At 33.1% G+C, this 19394-nt stretch overlaps 1 protein-coding gene across 1 annotated transcript; it reads left to right on the forward strand.

Moving 5' to 3' along the window:
- The first annotated feature begins 5238 nt into the window (after positions 1-5238).
- On the forward strand, positions 5239-10806 carry LOC120067346 (probable pectinesterase/pectinesterase inhibitor 61). Its single transcript, XM_039018913.1, has 3 exons — positions 5239-6292; positions 7426-7562; positions 9828-10806. The coding sequence occupies exons 1-3, from the start codon at positions 5316-5318 to the stop codon at positions 10526-10528; spliced, it is 1815 nt and encodes a 604-aa protein (XP_038874841.1). The 5' UTR covers positions 5239-5315; the 3' UTR covers positions 10529-10806.
- The last annotated feature ends 8588 nt before the right edge of the window (positions 10807-19394 follow it).

The raw sequence follows: 19394 nt of genomic DNA on the forward strand, positions 1-19394 counted from the left end.
AAAGAGGGGGAGAAGCAGCCTATTTGTCAACATTTTGTCCAATTTAGTAATGTGATTGGTGTCGCCGTTAGATCTGCATTACCAGTATGATGTCATACTTTCGCTGATGTTCCAAACAAATTTGTAGAATTGGCTAAGAGTCAATTGTTGGTAAGTTTATAAGTTTGTTCTTTTAGATTGTCATAAACATCATATATGCTAATTATTCCTTAATTCATTTGTAGCCTCATTTCATGCTTGATTTATCCGATCAAGCAGTTAATAATTTTATTGAACATCAAAAGAAAAACTCATTTAAAGAATTCAAAGCAGATTTGCACAGACATTATAAGAAATGTAGCAACCCTCAATAAACACGTGCTAACCCGCCTAGCTGGCTTAACAATAGATCAGAAGATTTGCATATTTTGTGTGATTGCTTCAAGAGTGAAGAATTGCAGGTTATAATAATTGAGGGTGTGTATCATTTACTTCATTTACTATTATAGTATATCTTTTTAATTTTTTTTTTATTCAAATGTAGGAAATTTTGGAGACGAACAAGAAGAATATAGAGAAATTACCATTTGTCCACGTAGGTGGATCAAAGTCGTTCCTACAAATTCAATCTGAGCTGTAGGAAAACAAGGTCAAGAGGTAGGACATGTTGACCTATTTAAAGAAATACACTTCAAAGGTGTCAAGTTCATAAATCAGGCAGTTGAGGATGCACATGTAACCAATTTTGTTTTATTTTTATTTTGTTTTTCATTTGTAAGTTCAGTCACTCGTATTTATACACTTAATTAATATGTGCAGAATCAAATGTTAGAATTATAATCCAATCCCACTCTAGAAGGTTCCCAACCACTAACAGGGGATCAAATTTGTGAGATAGTTTTGGGTAGACAACCCGATCATGTAAAAGGCCTAGGTTGGGACCCTAAACCTAAGTCAATAAGGGATAGCAACTCATCAAGTTTGTCATATAGTCAAGGAATGGAAAGTAGGGAGGTGAAGAAATTGAAAGCCAATTTCGAACAATTTCAATTGAGGATTAAGAAACTTGAAGACGTTATAAAACAAATGAGAGGGGATCATGCAAGACTGATGAAATAAATGAAAAAAATGATTGAAGATATGATATGATCACAGAGAGAATGGTCATCGAATTAGGTATGATTACTTCATTATCTAGTTGACTAATATGTTGTTATCCTGTAGTTATGGCAGCAAAGTAGTTATGTTTTACTAGTAGCTTTATGATAATGAATTGTTCGTTATCTTGCAATTATGGTAACCAAACAACTGGATTTTGATGTGTTTTCTGGAGTTATTGTGTGTTCGTGGGTATTTATGAAATTTGAATATTGTGTGGGGTGGGTTAAGATCGGTTATACATTTTTTGGAGTTCAACTTGGAATTTTTTGTTTGTTTGTGGAAGTTTATGAATTTTGAATGTCTCGTGTGGGGTGGGTTGAGATTACTTATACTTGTTTTGAAGTTTAACTTGGAGTTTTTTTTTTGTTTGTTTGTAGAAGTTTATGAATTTTGAATGTTGTGTGGGATGTGTGAGATGTGTGGGATGAGTTGGGATGGGTTGTGTGGAAGCTTATGAATTTTGAATGTTTGTGGAAGTTTACGAGTTTATGAATTTTTTGTTTCTTTTGGATTTCAACTTGTGATTTTTGTGTGTGTTTGTGGAGGTTTCAAGTTGACAATATATAGAAGTGTGTTCATTTTCTTCATTTTGTAGGATTGTAAGATTCATCTAACGGCTTTTGTTTGATTGTGAAAGTTTATGAATTTTGAATGTTGTTTGGGATGGATTAAGATTAGTTATTCTTTTAGAGTTTAACTTGTGGTATGTGTGTGTTTGTGGAGGTTTCAAGTTGAGAACATGTAGTCTTTGAAGTGTGTTGATTTTCTTTGTTTCGTAAGATTGTTACTCATTTCTTTGTTGTGTAAGATTGTGGAATTTTCTTCATTTTGTAGGATTTTGTAGGATTTTCTTTGTTTTGTAGGATTTGTAGGATCCACCTTATGGTCTTTATTTTCTTGTAGGATGCTGTTTGGAGATGATGTTGGAAATGTTGTTGGATATGTTGTGTTGGAGATGTTGTTTTCATGTTCTTTCTTCTATGTTATTTGTGAAGATATATTTCTTTTGTAAACCATTTTGCCAATTTTTCTCTATTTTGCGTAATAAAGAATACTGTCGAATTTGTTTATTTGTTTTATTTCTTATGTGAATATTTTTTTAGTTTCTTAATAATGTTATATAGGTTATTCAGATCAAACTAAAAAATAAAAATTAAAAAAATGACTATCTCTTGACCAAAATGTCGGGAGTGTCTATACTAGCCATCGAGAGTTTTAAATTCAGATTTTGAATTTATGAAATTAAACTTTCGATGGCTTACCAACTGTCGGGAGCTCGAAGCATTCTCGACGATGTCTATACATGCGTCGGAAGTGCTAAACTCCCAATGTCGTACAATAGGCGTTGGGAGTTTGTTCAAACTCCCAACGATATGTATTTCCACGTTGGGAGTTGTATTCCCAATGGACATATCCCGACCAAACTCCTGGTAACAAGTTTGTCATCGAGAGTGAATCTCTCAATGTATTTTTTACCATTTTTCGGCGATTTGAAGCACCGAAAAAGGGATATTTTCTTGTAGTGCTACCATATCAATTTTGATAATTTACTTTAAAGAAAAAATACTTTTGGAACAATTTCAAAGTTAATTAAAAGGTATTCTCTGAAACAAAATTTTCGTTTAAGAATAAAAATGAAATTGTTCCATGTCTGATGATATAATCGAAATCATCCCAAAATCCAGGATTTTGTATAACTTAACTTAAAAACTTTGTTGTTAAAAATTCACTAAACCTAGGCCATGGGCTTAAAAGTTCAATATATATAGGAATGAAAACCTTGATATGGTAAAAATAAAGTATACAAGATATGTGTTCTCATGTATTTTCTTTCTTTCTTTATTTTTAATTGAAATTAACAGTTCCCCATTTTCCATCACTATATAATTATAATAGAATTATATAGAATTATTAATAATAATTGACATGAATAAGAACATGAACACAATCAAAATAATTTAATAATTCATAGTTATATATATGTGAACCACACATTATAAATAGAATTGAAATCATTATTTTTTTTATGGAAATTAGGGCATGAATTAATATGGAGTCCATAATGATCAATATAAAATAAAGTTTTGTTGAGCTAAAATATGAATGAGATAAGCATGAAAAAATGAATAATGTTAAAATTAAAATTGTGGGTTTTAGACTTTTCAAAAGGTCACATTGGGGGCTTATGTTAAATGATGTGATGGAAATGGTTTCATTTTGGTTTTTGTTCCCTACCATCATGAACCATTCACATGCTTATTAATTTCTACATTGATTTGGCAATTCCACTTGTACACATCTTTTAAGTCTCTCTCTTTCTACTCAAAATCTTTTTATACATTGCATGTCAATATTATTAATGTTTCCTACCAATATCTTTTAAGATAGAATGAAGGGCTTCCTTTAACCTAACCTCCCAATAATCATCTATCCACCTATAATCTTGCACTTTTGGCTTCTTTTTTTTAATCGTCTGAATCTTAGATAGATGTCTTTCCTCTTTATCTTTTGTCCCTCATTTTTTAAAAAGATTAATGTTTCGGTATTTAATTATTGACAGTCTAAAAAAAGATAAAATAAATGGAAAAAACATATTTTTTAATCTAAATTTTCGGTATAATTTCTATTCGATAAAGATTTAAAAGTTACAATTTTAGATAGTTTTGAATTTGATTTCAATTTAGTTCTTAAATTTAAAAATACTACAATTTTATCTTTGAAATGTGGATTCTGTTTCAATTTGATCCTTAGATTTCAAGATTTACACTTTTAACCTCGATTTTTCTATTAAATACCCATCTTTGGTCTTCCCTGTTAATCTCTATTAATTACTTTAAAAGAATTATAATTAAATAAATTTTTCTATTTTTCCATCACTATTAAAATTATTTTAAAAATTATCACTTTATATTTATTTTAAATTAATGTTAAAGATTGATGGGAGTATTTAGTAAAAAATTGGGGTTAAAACTGTAAATCTTGAAATATAGAGATTAAATTGAAACAAAACTAAAATTTTAAAGGTAAAATTGCAGCATTTTAATACCCGAAAGGATACAAAAATATCTGAAGGAGCATGATGACCCCAAGGAGTACGACATTGAGGAACTAGGGGTTATATTGAAATTAAACTCAAAACTTAAAGACTAAAAGTGTAAAATTTTGAAATTTAGGATAGACTCTAAATCTAGAAACTAAAAAAGTATTTTTCATAATAATAATGATTTAAATCTTCTATATAATTGTAAATAATATATATCATACAAGTCTCTAATTTTTATACATTAGTTGCGACGTTGATTTTCTTAATTTACTCTAATATAAAAGAAATTATTTTGTGCAATTTTAATGTTGACGAGTAGGTTTGAAATAAATTTCAAAAATAAAAATGAAACTATTAAAATTGGATGTATATTGTTTTAATATAAGGAACATATATTGAAATAATAAGAGGCATGGAGGTAGCAAGACATCCCCACAAAACACACACGTATTGCTATACACAATAATGAAAGGGTTATGAGTAGAAAGATTTAAAAGGAAAAGAAGGGCCCAACCCCACATTATAATTAGAAACATATAATGGAATAATAATCTTGAAAAAAACTTATTCATATTTAAACTCACCCACTACCAACCTTACTTTATTATTTTTACTCTGAATTAGTCACTCTTAATAATAATTTAAACATCGTAATATAATAAGCTTGACATCTTAGATTGATACAAAGATCTCTTATGTAAGTTAGTATAAAGTATCTTGAAATTAGATTAAGGAGAAGTAGGTCGAATGGTCAAGACTATTGAGGGTCTGCATTGAAATTCAACGTGAATAAGACTCGAGCACAAACAAGTTTCGAAAACCATCCAATGAGGTTAAAACTATTCAAAATTACTCTTACTTTTGTTTTAAAATAAGGAAGATATACTGAAATAATAGAAGGCAAGGATGGTAGCAAGACATCCCCAACACCAAACATAGGTATTGATATACACAATAAGAGTAGAAAGATTTAGAAGGAAAAGATAAAGGACCAACCCCACATGTTATTATTAGAAACATTGTGGAATCTTGGGGAAGACTTTTTCCTATTTAAACTCATTCACTCCCATTATTCCCTCCTCAACCCCATGCACACTCATCTCATTATTCTCCTTCAACAACAACAACAACCATGATCAACAACAACTACAACAAGCTCCACTCCTCCCTCTCCGCCACCTCTACTCCGGCATCCTCCTTCCACCTCTCCGGCAATGATCTCCCGCCCACACCTCCACCCTCCTCCTCCCACCGCCGTCGCTCTCGTATCCTTATCATCTCCTTCCTCTCCGTCCTCCTCATCGCTGCCTCCATCGTCTCTGCCGCCGTCCTAGTCCGGTCCCGCATCGCGTCTAACGAACCCCATTTCCCACACAACAAGCCCTCCCAAGCCATCTCCCGCGCGTGTAGCCACACTCTCTACCCATCTCTCTGCCTCTCATCTCTTCTCTCCATCCCCGACGCGCTCTCCGCCGACGTTCATGACCTTGTTCATATCTCTCTCAACTTAACTCTTCAACATCTCACTAAGGCTCTTTATTCCACTTCTCAAATCCCTATCTCACAAATCTCTAACGACCCTTTAGCTCATTCAGCTTATGAAGACTGTATGGAGCTTCTAAATGACGCCGTTGACGCTTTTTCAGTTTCTCTTTTTTCTACTGAAGCTTCCAATCACGACGTCATGACGTGGCTTAGTGCGGCATTGACTTACCATGACACGTGTACGGATGGATTTGCGGATGTGGCTGACTTGGCTGTTAAGAATCAGGTGGAGGCGAAGTTGAGTGATTTGTCGGAGATGATCAGTAATTCTTTGGCTATATTTTCTGGGTTTGGTGGTGGGGATTTGCCAGTGCAGAATAGGCGGCGTCGGTTGATGGAGAGTGGTACGCGGTCATGGGCGGCGGAGAATGGTGGTGATGGGGGTTTTCCTCAATGGCTGAGTGTGAAGGATCGGCGGCTTTTGGCTGCTCCTATATCGGCGATTCAGGCGGATATTGTGGTGGCTAAGGATGGTTCTGGGAAGTTCAAGACGGTGGCTGAGGCCATTGACGCGGCGCCGTCGTCGAGTGGCCGCCGGATCGTCATCTACATTAAGGCCGGAAAGTAAGAACAATACTTTTCTCTACTAATTCAAAATGAGAGTATATATATTTTCACTAATTAAATTAGATTATAATTATTTTAATATTTATAAACAAAAATTGTTTTTCTCAATACATCAATATTTATATAATTTACACAAATGTCCAATTATAAGTTGTCACATTATACTTTTTTTTTAAACCGATATTTCTACTTAAGGGAAAACTTAGTTACAAATTACACTCAATTAAAAATTATTAAGTGACAAATTTATTTTTTTAAATGATTAAAAAATTTAAAAATATATATTTCTTTTTCTCTTTGTGATAATCACTTTTTCCCTTTGTGATGGATGATGGGAATATATGAAAGAGATGATGAGTATTACTCTTTACAAACCTATTTTAGCATTTGATTAAAGCATTTTTTAAAAAATGTAATAGGTAGATTTCAAAATTTTAGTTTTAAGAAGATAGAAATCTAGGTGGACTAAGTTAGTTGGATTATTATAGAGTGGATCATGATGTTTTATTATTTTTCTTTGTTTTTTCCAAAACATGAATGATTGTTTATTTATTCCTTTTTTTCTTGGGAAAATGGAGAAAGAAAATGCTTGTGATTAGGCCATAATTAATCAACATTAGCTCTCATTAAATGGAAGGAAAGAAGAGGAAAAAAAAGTTTCTTTTAACAACCTTTTTCCTGATATGTGTTTAATTTATTGACTTCAGTGTCATAATCATGCAAAGCTGTTACTTACCAATTCCTAAAGTCCATAATTTTCGTGATAATAATTATACAATCAAATAAATATTACATGTCCCCACATTAATTTAAGTCCTTTTCAATTTAGTTGCTTTCACAATAATAACTCTTAACAACCAAATTAAACACAATAAAACTAACATGAATAAATTCAAATTAATTCGTATGTAGACCGATAACGAATATAAAAATAGTTTAGAAAGTGAGAGATCAAATCAATAAAATACAATTTAGTAGAAAAGGATTACTCATTCCAACTATCCATCACGAGAATCATAATATATTTAAAGACCGACATTTTTAGGGCAAATCATTTATTTATTTGGGTTACGATAATAATTGAAAATAATACCGTGGGACTAAGAAGGGATATTAATGTAATTTTGTAGGTACGAAGAGGAGAATTTGAAGGTGGGAAGGAAGAAAACAAACTTGATGTTTGTGGGAGATGGGAAGGGCATAACCGTCATTTCAGGTGGCAAAAGTGTTTTTGACAAAGTTACCACTTTTCGCACCGCCACCTTTGGTATATTCTCTCATTCTCTTTTCTCCTTTTTAATTTTATTCCACAACTTTAAAAAAAAAAAATTCTCTTGATATATTTAAATAAAAAAAAGTTAAAATACCAATTCGGTTAACGTCATTTAAAGTTTTGAGTTTTAATCCTTCAAAACATATTTTTTTATTGAAATTGATTAAATGATAATAATTATTGTGAATATATTTTTAAAAATTATAGTCAAAAGATTAATAATAAAAAGTTGGTTAATATTCCTACTTTCAAATGTCTGATTTCTCAAATTTAATTTTAATAAAATATAATAGGTTAATATATGACTAAATCTATAATGAAAATGTTAATAAATAATAATTTTTTTAAAACATCAATTATAAACTAGTAATAAGGACTAAATTTTAAATTTATTAAATATAATAAACTTAAAATTCAATATTTAAAGCAACAGTTACTAAAATCTTACAATAACTAAAATAGTATTTTTAATTTTCTTAAAAATTAAAGTACAAAATTTAGATTTTTTTTTAGAAAAAATTATGTGCAATAAAATATCAAGCCTTTTAATTCTGACACCGGATATCTAGGACTTAGAATTATGGTCGTCCGGTCTTGGAACTAAATGTGGCCATACGCTTTCATTCTTGTTTTCTTTTTCCACTTAAACATCATTTTTTTTTTTATTGAATTTTCAAAATTATCGCATATGATCTATTTTTAGTTTTTTAAAAAGTATACTATAATAATTCTTTTTTAAAAAAAATTGAATTTTCAGCTAAATTAAAAAAAAAAATCCATAAATTTTAAAACTATTTTATTTATATTAATGAAGATTGTTGAATGGATATTTGGTGAGAAGATTATAGGTGGTAGAATAGTAGCTTAAGTCGAAAATTTATTTTAGGTGGTAGAATAATAGCTAAGTTGAATTTAGGACCAAAGTAGCATTAAATATTTTTTGGAATAAATAATTATTACACATTTTAAGAAGAAAAATTTAGATGCATGTTTTTTATTGTAGAGAAAAATGGAGGCTATAAATTTTTGTTTAAAGAAAATTATATTTCAAGATAGTGACAAATTAAGCTACTTTTGTAGCATTTAATGGGCTACAAAAAATAAAAAATAATTGGTTTGATTTATCCAAATAATCATATGAGAAATGGTAGATTCCAGCTGTGTTAGGCAATTAGCCTTTTTTCTTCTTCTACGCATCATTAATTATTTTTGTAGGAAAAGCGCCCACATTCATTTTTATAATTATAAGCTATGTTATTTAATCGGTACAATTACTAGTAAAAGTCAAGCTTACAAATTGAATATTTGATGTAACATTTTCACATGCCATATTATAAATATATATCATAAAGATTTCCGTACTTGTGACAATAATATAAAAAGTTGATCATCTTTAGAAAAAAAAAATATAATAGATAGTAACAATTACGCAAGTTGTATCGATTGGTCATTACATGTAATAAATTTTCACATACCATATTATAAGAAGATTTAAAATCTTTTTGTTCTCTTTATAAGAAAGATGATGTCTCTATTACATAGTGTGTAATGTCTATAATAATTAGTTAGTAAAGTAGGCCCTTCTAATAAATTATTATAAGATTCAAAATATTTTACAAAGAAGATGAGAATTACAAAAAAGAAAAAAGAGAAAAAGAAAGGAATGGAATATCCCAATTATTCATGATGACTTTGAAAAGTCATACTAGTATTATTCTATGTTCTTGCATCATGCTTACTTCCACAACTTGGTAAGAATTTTTTTTTTTTTAAAAAAATAATAATATGAGAATCTAATGTTGTCCAAATAAAGAAGCCAAAAGCTTACTCCATGGAGATAAGGATATAAGTTAAGAAATTATTGTAATTCTATTTCAAAAGTGCTCCATCTTTCATCACATAATTTATGGTCCTCACCTATAAATTTATAGAAGTAATTGATTTCTGCCCTATGAGTTCTTAATCTTTAAAATATTTTCAAAGAAAAATTAAGTTAAAATATTATAAGTTAATCTTTGAAATTCAAAGACTAAATTTTTAAATTTTCATTCTGATGGATGTTTGGAGTAATGACTATCCTAAGATTATAGTAACCAACTCTTGTTACATTAAATACTATTTCTAAATCTCCATTTATTATATTATTTACTATTTGCTATAATTTTTATTATTTTACATTTATCATTTTTTTTATTCTTTGATATAGTGTTTATTATTTTCTTCTCAAACTAGTTCTAATTTTTTTCTTATGTGGCGCAGCGGGGTCCGGAACAGGAATAATTCTACGAGACATGATATTTGAGAACACAGCAGGACCAAGCAAGCACCAAGCGGTGGCATTACGCTTGAGCGCAGACCACGCCGTGGTATACCGATGCAACATCATTGGTTATCAAGACACTCTCTACGTGCACTCGAATCGCCAATTCTTCCGAGAGTGCGACATCTATGGTACAGTCGACTTCATCTTTGGGAACGCTGTAGTCGTTTTCCAAAGCTGCAACATCTATGCTCGAAAGCCAATGCCGGGACAAAAAAACACCATTACAGCCCAAGACAGGAAGGACCCAAACCAAAATACCGGAATCTCCATCCATGCTTGCAAGATAATTGCCACCAGCGACCTTCAAGCCTCCAAGGGTTCTTTCCCCACCTTCCTCGGCCGCCCTTGGAAGCTATACTCTAGAGTTGTGTACATGGTATCTTTCATGGGAGACCATATTCACCCACGAGGCTGGCTGGAGTGGCAAGGTTCTTTTGCTCTCGACACTCTTTACTATGGCGAGTATTCAAATTCTGGGCCCGGCGCTGCCGTGGGACAGCGGGTTAAGTGGTCCGGTTATCGAGTTATAACTTCCACGGTGGAAGCCTCTAAATTTACTGTTGGCCAATTTATTTATGGCTCTTCTTGGTTGCCCTCCACTGGAGTGTCATTTTCAGCTGGCTTATCTGCTAACTAATTAGAATGCATAATTTTTTTTTTTCATGAGTGTATTTAAATAATTAAAATTTGTTTTTTTCTTTTTTTTTTTTTATTTTTTATTTTTAGGATGTGGTTGATGATGACACGTGTATAGTCTCATTCCTTTGATTATGCTCTTGGAAAATAATATGAGCCACATCAAAATATGAGATGGTCATATATATAAATACATATATACATATATGGCTATAATTGTGATTGTATTTGTTGTATCAACATTATATATTTACTGAATAAATTTGTTTTTTTTCTCTCTATTCTCATGGATGTAACATTGAAAATTTCAATTAATCATGAAATAAAAAAAAATGGAACTTTTTTTTTTTTAACGCTATGTAGTATCTGTCAATTTACATAACAGGTGACAATATTAATTATTGTGTCATTATCATTTTAAGTAATTGTCAATTACATAAAGTTCACGTTATGATGATTGATTCTTATAAGACAATTTATCATTGATAAAAACGACAGACTTAGCATGTGCGGTGTGTCGACTAGATTTGATGATCACCAACAATAAATTTGATTGTTGTTGCTAATTATTATAATAAGGGAAATATTGACAGAAATGATTGTTTATATGTCTATATTTTGTAACGGTGTAAAGTAAGATTAGAAGACTTCGAAACGTGAATTAATACTTTATTAGTTCATCGAGTCGGTCACCGTTGATGATGATTGACTAAAGGATGAATACTTGTTTAGTAAAAAATATGCTAAATTAGTTGCGAATAATTTTTTTTTTAAAAAAAAAGGATGAAGAAGATTTGATGAAAGCTTGGATTGATTGTCATTTCATAAATTGGAAATTGAGCTTATCTTTTGATGTTGGGTTGGTAGGTACACATAGTTGTTGATAGTGATAAGTGAAAAATTAGCAAATGGAATAATATTACATGATACCCTTTTTCTTTTTCTTTTTCTTTTCTCTTTTGAAAATTATACCATTTTCTTTCTATTTCTTCATTATCGTCGGCAGGAGACCAATAATGAACATGATAATGTCAATGTCCTCATCACAACCCCCAACCTAATATCTTCCCCCTCTATTTTTTTTTAAGAAATAAATAGATGTCAATGCTCTAATTTCTCTCGTGGGTCGGGTTCAAGTTGCACTTTAAGAGTTGTTTGTACTATTATAAATTTAGTCTTTATTGATAGACAAAAAATATCAAAAAATATCTACTTTGATAAACAAAAATCGTCAAGAGTACCCGACCATAAAAAAACTCGTTTTCTTGATGGTCAAAAAACATCATGAGAAACCCTTTCTTGTTGTTTTTGGTGATGTTTTTAGCCATCAAGAAAGGATATTTTGACTTTTTTTTGTCCATTATCTATATGAAAAAACCTCAAGAAAAATCATTTTTTTAATACTTTTTGAACGTCAAAGTAAAGTAATATTGACATTTTTTGTCCATCAACTATTTTTTAAAAACGTCAAGAAAATACTTTTTATTGACGTTTTTTGCATGTCCAGAAAACCATCTTATTATCTATACGTTTTCATTGACAGTTTTTTAATGTCAACTATACACTTTTGTGGACGGTTTTTGCCCGTCAACCATACAATTTGAAAAAATAAAAAAATAAAACAAGTCATTGGAACATCTCATATGTGCAACCAATCAACCCCAAATAAGCTTTCAACATGAAATTTGTATTTATTTCAAGAAGTAACTCATGGTATAGAATCAGTACTTTATACACAAACAACAAAATTCACAAAATCACTTACGTAAAGTTTGTTGCACAACTATAAACCAACAACTTTACACAACTTCTTCCAACTCCTGCAAACCCAACTACTTTACACAGCTCTTGCAAACCACCAACTATAAACTTAACTTTTTAATCACACACGACTTTGTTATCAAAATTAGACAAATTACAAAGTGTATAATTTCTCCTAATACAACAATTATAAAACTAGCTACCAACAACTGCATAACTCCTTCACACCAACAACTACACAAATCTCTTGCAAGTCACCAATTATACAACTTCAAATTTTCAATAGCATATATCTAAATCGATAGCATCAGACCATCTCATTGAAACAAGTAATATATATTTAATAAACTTATTATCCAATGAATGAACTTAGTAATTTTCATTAATCAAACAGTAAAACAAAGTTTCTACAAATAATTAGTATCCAGAAATTCGATCATATAAGACCTAACCCTACAAAATTGACATCGTATCACAAATCCTAACCCTATACATGCTAAACTATTTATGCATCATCATAATAATGATGTCCTATAAAGTCACAATACGCAACTCTTACTGCATCTAATTTCAATTATCTATAAGGTATTTGTCTCATCAACTGCAGACGAAAAAGTAAATGTAATTTATATAATAAAGTTGTACTAAGTGTAAAAATTATAGTTAAAGAAGATAGTGTAAAAAAAAAATTATACCACGTATGTAATTATTTTGCTCCTATGTGTTACTATGTTACACTCTATATTATTTTGCTCATGTTATAAGAAAACAAATGTTTTAATCCAACATATTTTATCACTTAATCAAAATTGAAATGCTTACTTTAACAGGATTCCAAGTAAGAGGTCGAGCTCATATTAGAATGTTTACATAATAAATATATATAATGTGAAATAATTATTAAATACTTATTAAACTAGGGGAAATTTCGCTTAAGAATCTAAGCAAATGCAAATGGTTAAGAAGGGATAATTAAACCAAGGGAAAAAAATTATCGTATCAACTTACGACTAAGAACAAGTATCTTATGAGCAGTTCAGCCAAGTTTCTATAAAATGTTAGTCATGGATAGATCCAAAAGCTAGTTGTTGTGCCATGGAAACCACTGCCTTGAAAGCAAATTCAACATGATCGTGGTGCAAATCGTTCTTGCCGAATGCACCCCAAGGTTAACACAACACCTACTTCAGACATGCTCCCCAAAGAATCACAATCTCATAATCGAAGGAGAATATCGGTGATGAAGGGAAAACTGAAATAGGGATGCAAAGAACTAATTTTTCATATCTATGAACTCTAGTTTTGAAAAGCTATCAAGAAAAAGAAGGAGGTCAACGATCATAAATATCTGTAAAATAATAAATTCAGATATGGAAAAATAATTGCATCATTAAAAACCCTAAACATAAGATTTTGTAAAAAGTTAAAAAAAAAAAAAGAAATAAAACTATTTTTTTCTCATAAGCACGGTTACCCAAACCCGGCCGACCTGTCGTCTGACCAGAGGATGGCGGCGACAGCATATGTATGGTGAAAAGATTATACTTCTACCAACAACACACTTTTACAATTCTTTAGAAGTGGTCTTCTATATATACCATCTACCCACTCCTTAATTCTCCAATGTGGGACAAGTGAAAGGTGCTACTCCCATATACCTTTGTGGGCCTAAAGTGTATGTGGATCATGTCACACCCCCTCTCGAGCTCACATCTCAAGCCCGAAAGAATGTGTGAAGATGGTAGATACTACCCTTTTATGATACTTACTGCTCATCCCTACTGGACTAACTTTAACTCATCTTAGTCAGGAATAAAATTAACTTCAGGTTCCATTTAACAGAAATTAAGATTCATACAGTTTAATAGGCTTTTACAAGACACTTGCCCAACCCATTTTGACCACTACTTTAATAAAGATTTAACTCATGGCAGACCTCATCTTCTCGCAACAACCCAGACTCTTCTACTACCTACGAAGGAAAAACATAAAGGAAAGGAGTGAGCTAGAAGCCTAGTGAGTGGTAAATAACTTACAGGGTCTCTTTCAACCCTAAGAGACAAATAGCTCAAACAGCTTCTCCATAAGTTATTACTCAAACCTCAAGCTTGAACAAGTTCATTCCCTTTTTACCTACACACACGGTAAATAATTAAACATATCTCTTTTATTACTATGTGCACATAGATCACCCTCTTATGGGCTTAGAAACTAGACCCGTCAGTCCTCTAACTATCCCATATGAGGTTCCTCTCACAGGCTCAAGAACTAGGCCCAACAACCTCTTAACCATCCTGTGAGATTCCACCATAGGCTTAGGAACCAGGACTTCTGACCCCCTGACCATCTCGTGCCACATGTTCTTATCCTCATAACAAGCTACACATACATCATTATTAAAACTCACAAGAAATCTTAAGGAATACCACTCACAGTTCGTTAGTAGGGATCTTCTTTCTTCTCCGAGTTCCCTAGTTTCCCCTGGTTTTATTTTCGATATCGAGTCTATATTGATCCAATAATTAGCTTAGAATCTTATATTTAGGGCTAGAATACCTTCATGGCCCTAAACTTAGCTTACCAACTTCAGTTGTTATGAAACTAGGCCCTAAAACACTTTTGGACAACAGTTGGGTATAGGGTAGGCTTCCCTAGGCAATTGAACACATGGCAACACTTCAGGACACCTGAGTTTCTTTGATTAATGCACAGATCTCAAGTTGGGCGCATGGACATCAAGTTCAATGCATAGGCACACCTCTTCAAAGTAAAGGCCTTTCCTCGAATCTCTAATTCTCTTCAATTCCCTCCTTTTTAAGTCTTCTTTAAGGATATTTGAGTTGTGATATGAAATTAAACCTCCCTGGGGTATTTATAGGCCTTCAAGAGTGTCCTCGTCATTTCTTCCATGCTCTCAATGTATAACACATAGTTCTGCATGGGAACCCTATGTGTCAGTACCATGAAAGCCCAATGCAACACCTTTGACACCTCCTACTTGCATGCAAAGCTTGGGTGTCCACACCATGCTGTTGGGATTGGTGTCCTAATTCTCTTGGAGTCTCGTTGTTTTGTAAAGATACAATTTTTTTAATGAATAAAATAAGTGTTATTTAATTCTTGCATTTACTCATATCCAATAAACAAAGCTCCTTGGTTATCTTATGTGAAGTTAAGCATGTATATGTGATATACAAGTGGATCATGCCCTAAATGATAACCTAAATAGGTCTGTAGTATAAGGATTAAGGTGGAATACCTGATCCTTGTGACACTACGAATACGACCTGCTTTGTAGAGGTTTGCAAGTGTTGTAAACTACAGATGGTAGATCCTGACCATTCATGTGGAAACGTGCGAGCGGAAGTGTCCTATACAAAGAGTTTGTATAAGACCTGGACCACGAGATGACTAGACTCTATATATAACGCCGTTGATACTAGAGACTTGCATCTCACCTAAATGACTAAAGGTGACATGACCTCAATCCTGAGTGTTTTGGGAACTCCTGGCTTTGAGGGCGGTCCTTTGATTAGTATGGGTGAGAGTGGCCAGATTGCCAACTCAACATGCCTACCTTTTTGGAGACTTGTCTAATCTAGGAGTTGGGAACTCAATCCACAAGATGGAATTCACTTCTTTCCCAAAGTAGGGATAAGTAGAGAGATTGCTTTCTTAAAGGTTGATTCTGGGGCTTGAACATAGTGACCACAACTTCTCTTTGGAAGAGAAGACTCAGTCATAGTAGAACTATGACTTATGTTCATTAGAGAGATCAGTGGTACTTAAGAAGACAGATGTAACTATAGGGGTATAACGGTCATTGGCCCAGCTGTACTTACGAGCGATCTGTGAAGGGTTGTCGCATTGCTGATTAGTTAAGATGGACACATAATTTATCTGTGGTAAGGAGAGCTCAGCTGTCGGTCTTTAGTAGAGTGTCTGGCAGCTAACGGATGGTGGATCTTGTGACTAAAGAGTTTAGTCAGTTATTCATGTACCGTTGGAGCTTCTAGCTACAGGTTCATGAGGTCCACTTGGTTGCTCAATGGATTCAGTTGAGGATCAGTTCTTGGTGTTAATTTGAAATGTTCAAATTGATAAGAGGTATTTTGATTATATATGATATAATCGGTTTGATGTAAGAGATACATCTAGTGAAGGATGGATGTAAATAAGATTTATATTAAGTACCATGGAATAGAAAAAAGAACTATGGTTTATATGTTTCATGAGATGAAATATTAAAATTATAGGTTATAAATATAGTATGATATGTTGGTTATCATTTATATTTATAATAATATTAATTATTAGATAATTAATTCTTTTTCTTTAATAATCAATGGATTGGGTGGTTATTAGATTTTCATGGTAACCGTGAGATAAAAAGAAAATGGTTTTCCTAATTTTAGTAAGATTTAAAAACTGTTGAAAAGTTTTTTATAAAAAGTTTTGAGATTTCTCTCGGGAAAAAGGGATCTCATAGTAGTCGTCAAGTAAACATAGATTTACTAAAGGACGGCTAGGGCAAGCTAAACGATCGTGTAGTGGCGAGCTAAATGATCGTATAGTACTTACTAAACGATCGCATAGCTAATAACGGCAAGGAATGGACGTTATCATAGTTCTAAGTTATTAAACAATGTTGGATCACGTTGATAAAATATGTTAAATTGCATCCATTAAGCATAAATTCTATAATATTGCGGTCGAATACGTTCAACGTATTAGAACTATTGATTTTTGTATTCTTATGCAGAATATGCGTTAACGCAATGCAAGATTGTGATCATAGAAAATTATCGATCGAGCGCAACTTTACCGCAAGACTTTGCGTTGATCGTGCTCGCAAACATTCGCCCGAGAAGGATCGTCGCAACTTGGTCAACGCAACATGGTGGGCGCATCTGGGTGAAAGGCCAATTAAGAGCGATGGGACAGAAAGCTAATGACAGTCGAATCCAAATTAAGTTGACAGTCGATAACGGTCACAAAGTACATTTAGCTTTATCGGTAACAATCATTCGGCGCGTCAACCAGGAATTAAAGCTGTCACATCTGTACAACCGGGAGAGAGAAGCTGCCTTTCACAATTGATGTCCTATAAATACCAAGTGCATTCTTCAGAAAAGAGGTTGATCGGTTGACGAGTTAACCAGTTACTTCTATTCATAGTTTTCTTTTCCATTTTACAGCGGAGCAAGAGAAGAGTGGTGGCATTGGAGATCGCCCAAGGCAACTCGAGAGAGAACCTTGGGGCGTAAGAGCAGAAAGCGGGCCGACTCTCACGAGAGCGATAATATTTTTAGAGCACGAGTAGAAACAGTGTAAATGCCTGGCAGCAAGAAATTGCTACCAGGCTCTTTACTATACTTGCATTGTTATTTTGTACTTCATCTTCATATCTATTCAATGGAAGTTCTATTTTTACATCTGCTCAGCTAAAATAGGTGAATGGGTTGAGAAGAACTAAGCTAACATGTCCTAGGAAGTTCATTGCTTGTGATTGTCTTACTTTATGCTGTGTAAAATACCCTTTAGAGTTACTCGAGAGAGAATCTAAAGAAAGAACCTAATGTCTCGAGAGAGCTAGGTTAGAATCTGGACTCGAAAAAGCAAGATTAGACTTGCATAAACAAGAGATGGGACTTAGAGATAAGCTCTGTTTGTCAACTTGCATCGCATGCATCCTAGGAATGGGAATGATATTGTGTGGTCGCATATTTGTGTGAATGTCATGTTGTTATCGCATAAATAGAGATAGAGGTTTATGTGTAAATCCTGTAGACTTATCACATATTTATCGCATGCGTTCTAGCCTTAGAAGCTGTAGCATTCACACCGAGAGGTGGTTTACTATTCTATGCATGTTGCAAGATCGCAAAGCATGAACGCATTCTAGGGAGTGTTAACCGAAACTTTTCTCAACCCGTTCACCATATATTCATTGTATTTCCCGTTTACCAACTCTTTTCAAACTCCGCCACATTTGTTATTTATTTTCATCAACGCAAACAACAAACCCAACGATTTATTTATTTAACTGATTACTGCAAGTCTTCATAAAAATCACCAACGTAACTATTTTCACAAGTCTCTGTGTTCGACCCTAGACTTACCAGGAAACTCGGAGGAATTTACACTTGAATTCTGCTGGGGAAACTTGAGTGCACAACGCAATTCCATCAACGCATATCATCCATATTTTCACTTAATAAAATAACACATCAATAGCTTTTGCTAGACGATCATTTACCCAAAGTAAACGATCGTGTAGTGTATGTAGGCGACGAGCTAAGCGATGAACTAAACGATTGCATAGCTTTTGCTAGACAATCGCATAGCTTTAGCTAAACGATTGGGCATCGACCTATATGATAGGTCTCCACCATCTCCCACTTGCCTAATCGTGTACACGATCAATGTTTCCTCATTCGTCTGCCTCATACCAAGTCCGAACAAAGCCCACCCTCTGGATTCTCACACTGAGAATACCAAGGTAGCCTTGTTGGTGGTGTCATACTCTACTCGACACCGTCGAGGTGCTATGGAGGTCGTTCGTGCTGTTGCTGAGGAGTTTGTGGACAAGATAATCGTTGAGGACGACTGCGAAGTGTTCGTGCTGTGTTGCGATCGTGTAGATCGAGCGTTCGAGGCTATGTCCGTGTGCAAAGGAGACGCATCTTCAAATGTTCGTAGAGTTTGCTCATTGTTCATTTGAGTTATGCATGCTGTAATTTTTGTAAGAATTATATAACCCATGTTTTTGTAGACGACTGTAATATGTGATGTTCATTCATGATTGTGATTTGGAATTATCTTATTTCCGCTACTCATGGAAATCTCGGATTTGATTTCCTTCAATTGGTATCAGAGCAAGGTTCTCCGATATTCCAAATTACAACTCTGAATTGAACGCATTTTACAGTCGCGGTGGGTTTCTGCATTTGTGGTTAATCGTTTTCTGCATCTGTGGTTGCGTTGATGAACGTTTCGGGTTTAAATTGCCTTTTGTTAAAGCTTTCAGTATTACAAAGTGTTAATTGTAAGGGTCCCTGTGTTTTTGGGCGAAATTAACTTTGCAATCGAGTCTGTAATTCAAA

This window comes from Benincasa hispida, chromosome 12 (genome assembly GCF_009727055.1).
Source record: "Benincasa hispida cultivar B227 chromosome 12, ASM972705v1, whole genome shotgun sequence".
NCBI classification, from domain to species: domain Eukaryota; kingdom Viridiplantae; phylum Streptophyta; class Magnoliopsida; order Cucurbitales; family Cucurbitaceae; genus Benincasa; species Benincasa hispida.

Bases quoted from the DNA above. Each gene is read 5' to 3' on its own strand.
- LOC120067346 (XM_039018913.1), top strand. From the start codon at position 5,316: ATGATCAACAACAACTACAACAAGCTCCACTCCTCCCTCTCCGCCACC. The intron at 6,293-7,425 runs GTAAGAACAATA...GTAATTTTGTAG, and splicing joins ATCTACATTAAGGCCGGAAA to GTACGAAGAGGAGAATTTGA. The intron at 7,563-9,827 runs GTATATTCTCTC...TATGTGGCGCAG, and splicing joins TTTTCGCACCGCCACCTTTG to CGGGGTCCGGAACAGGAATA.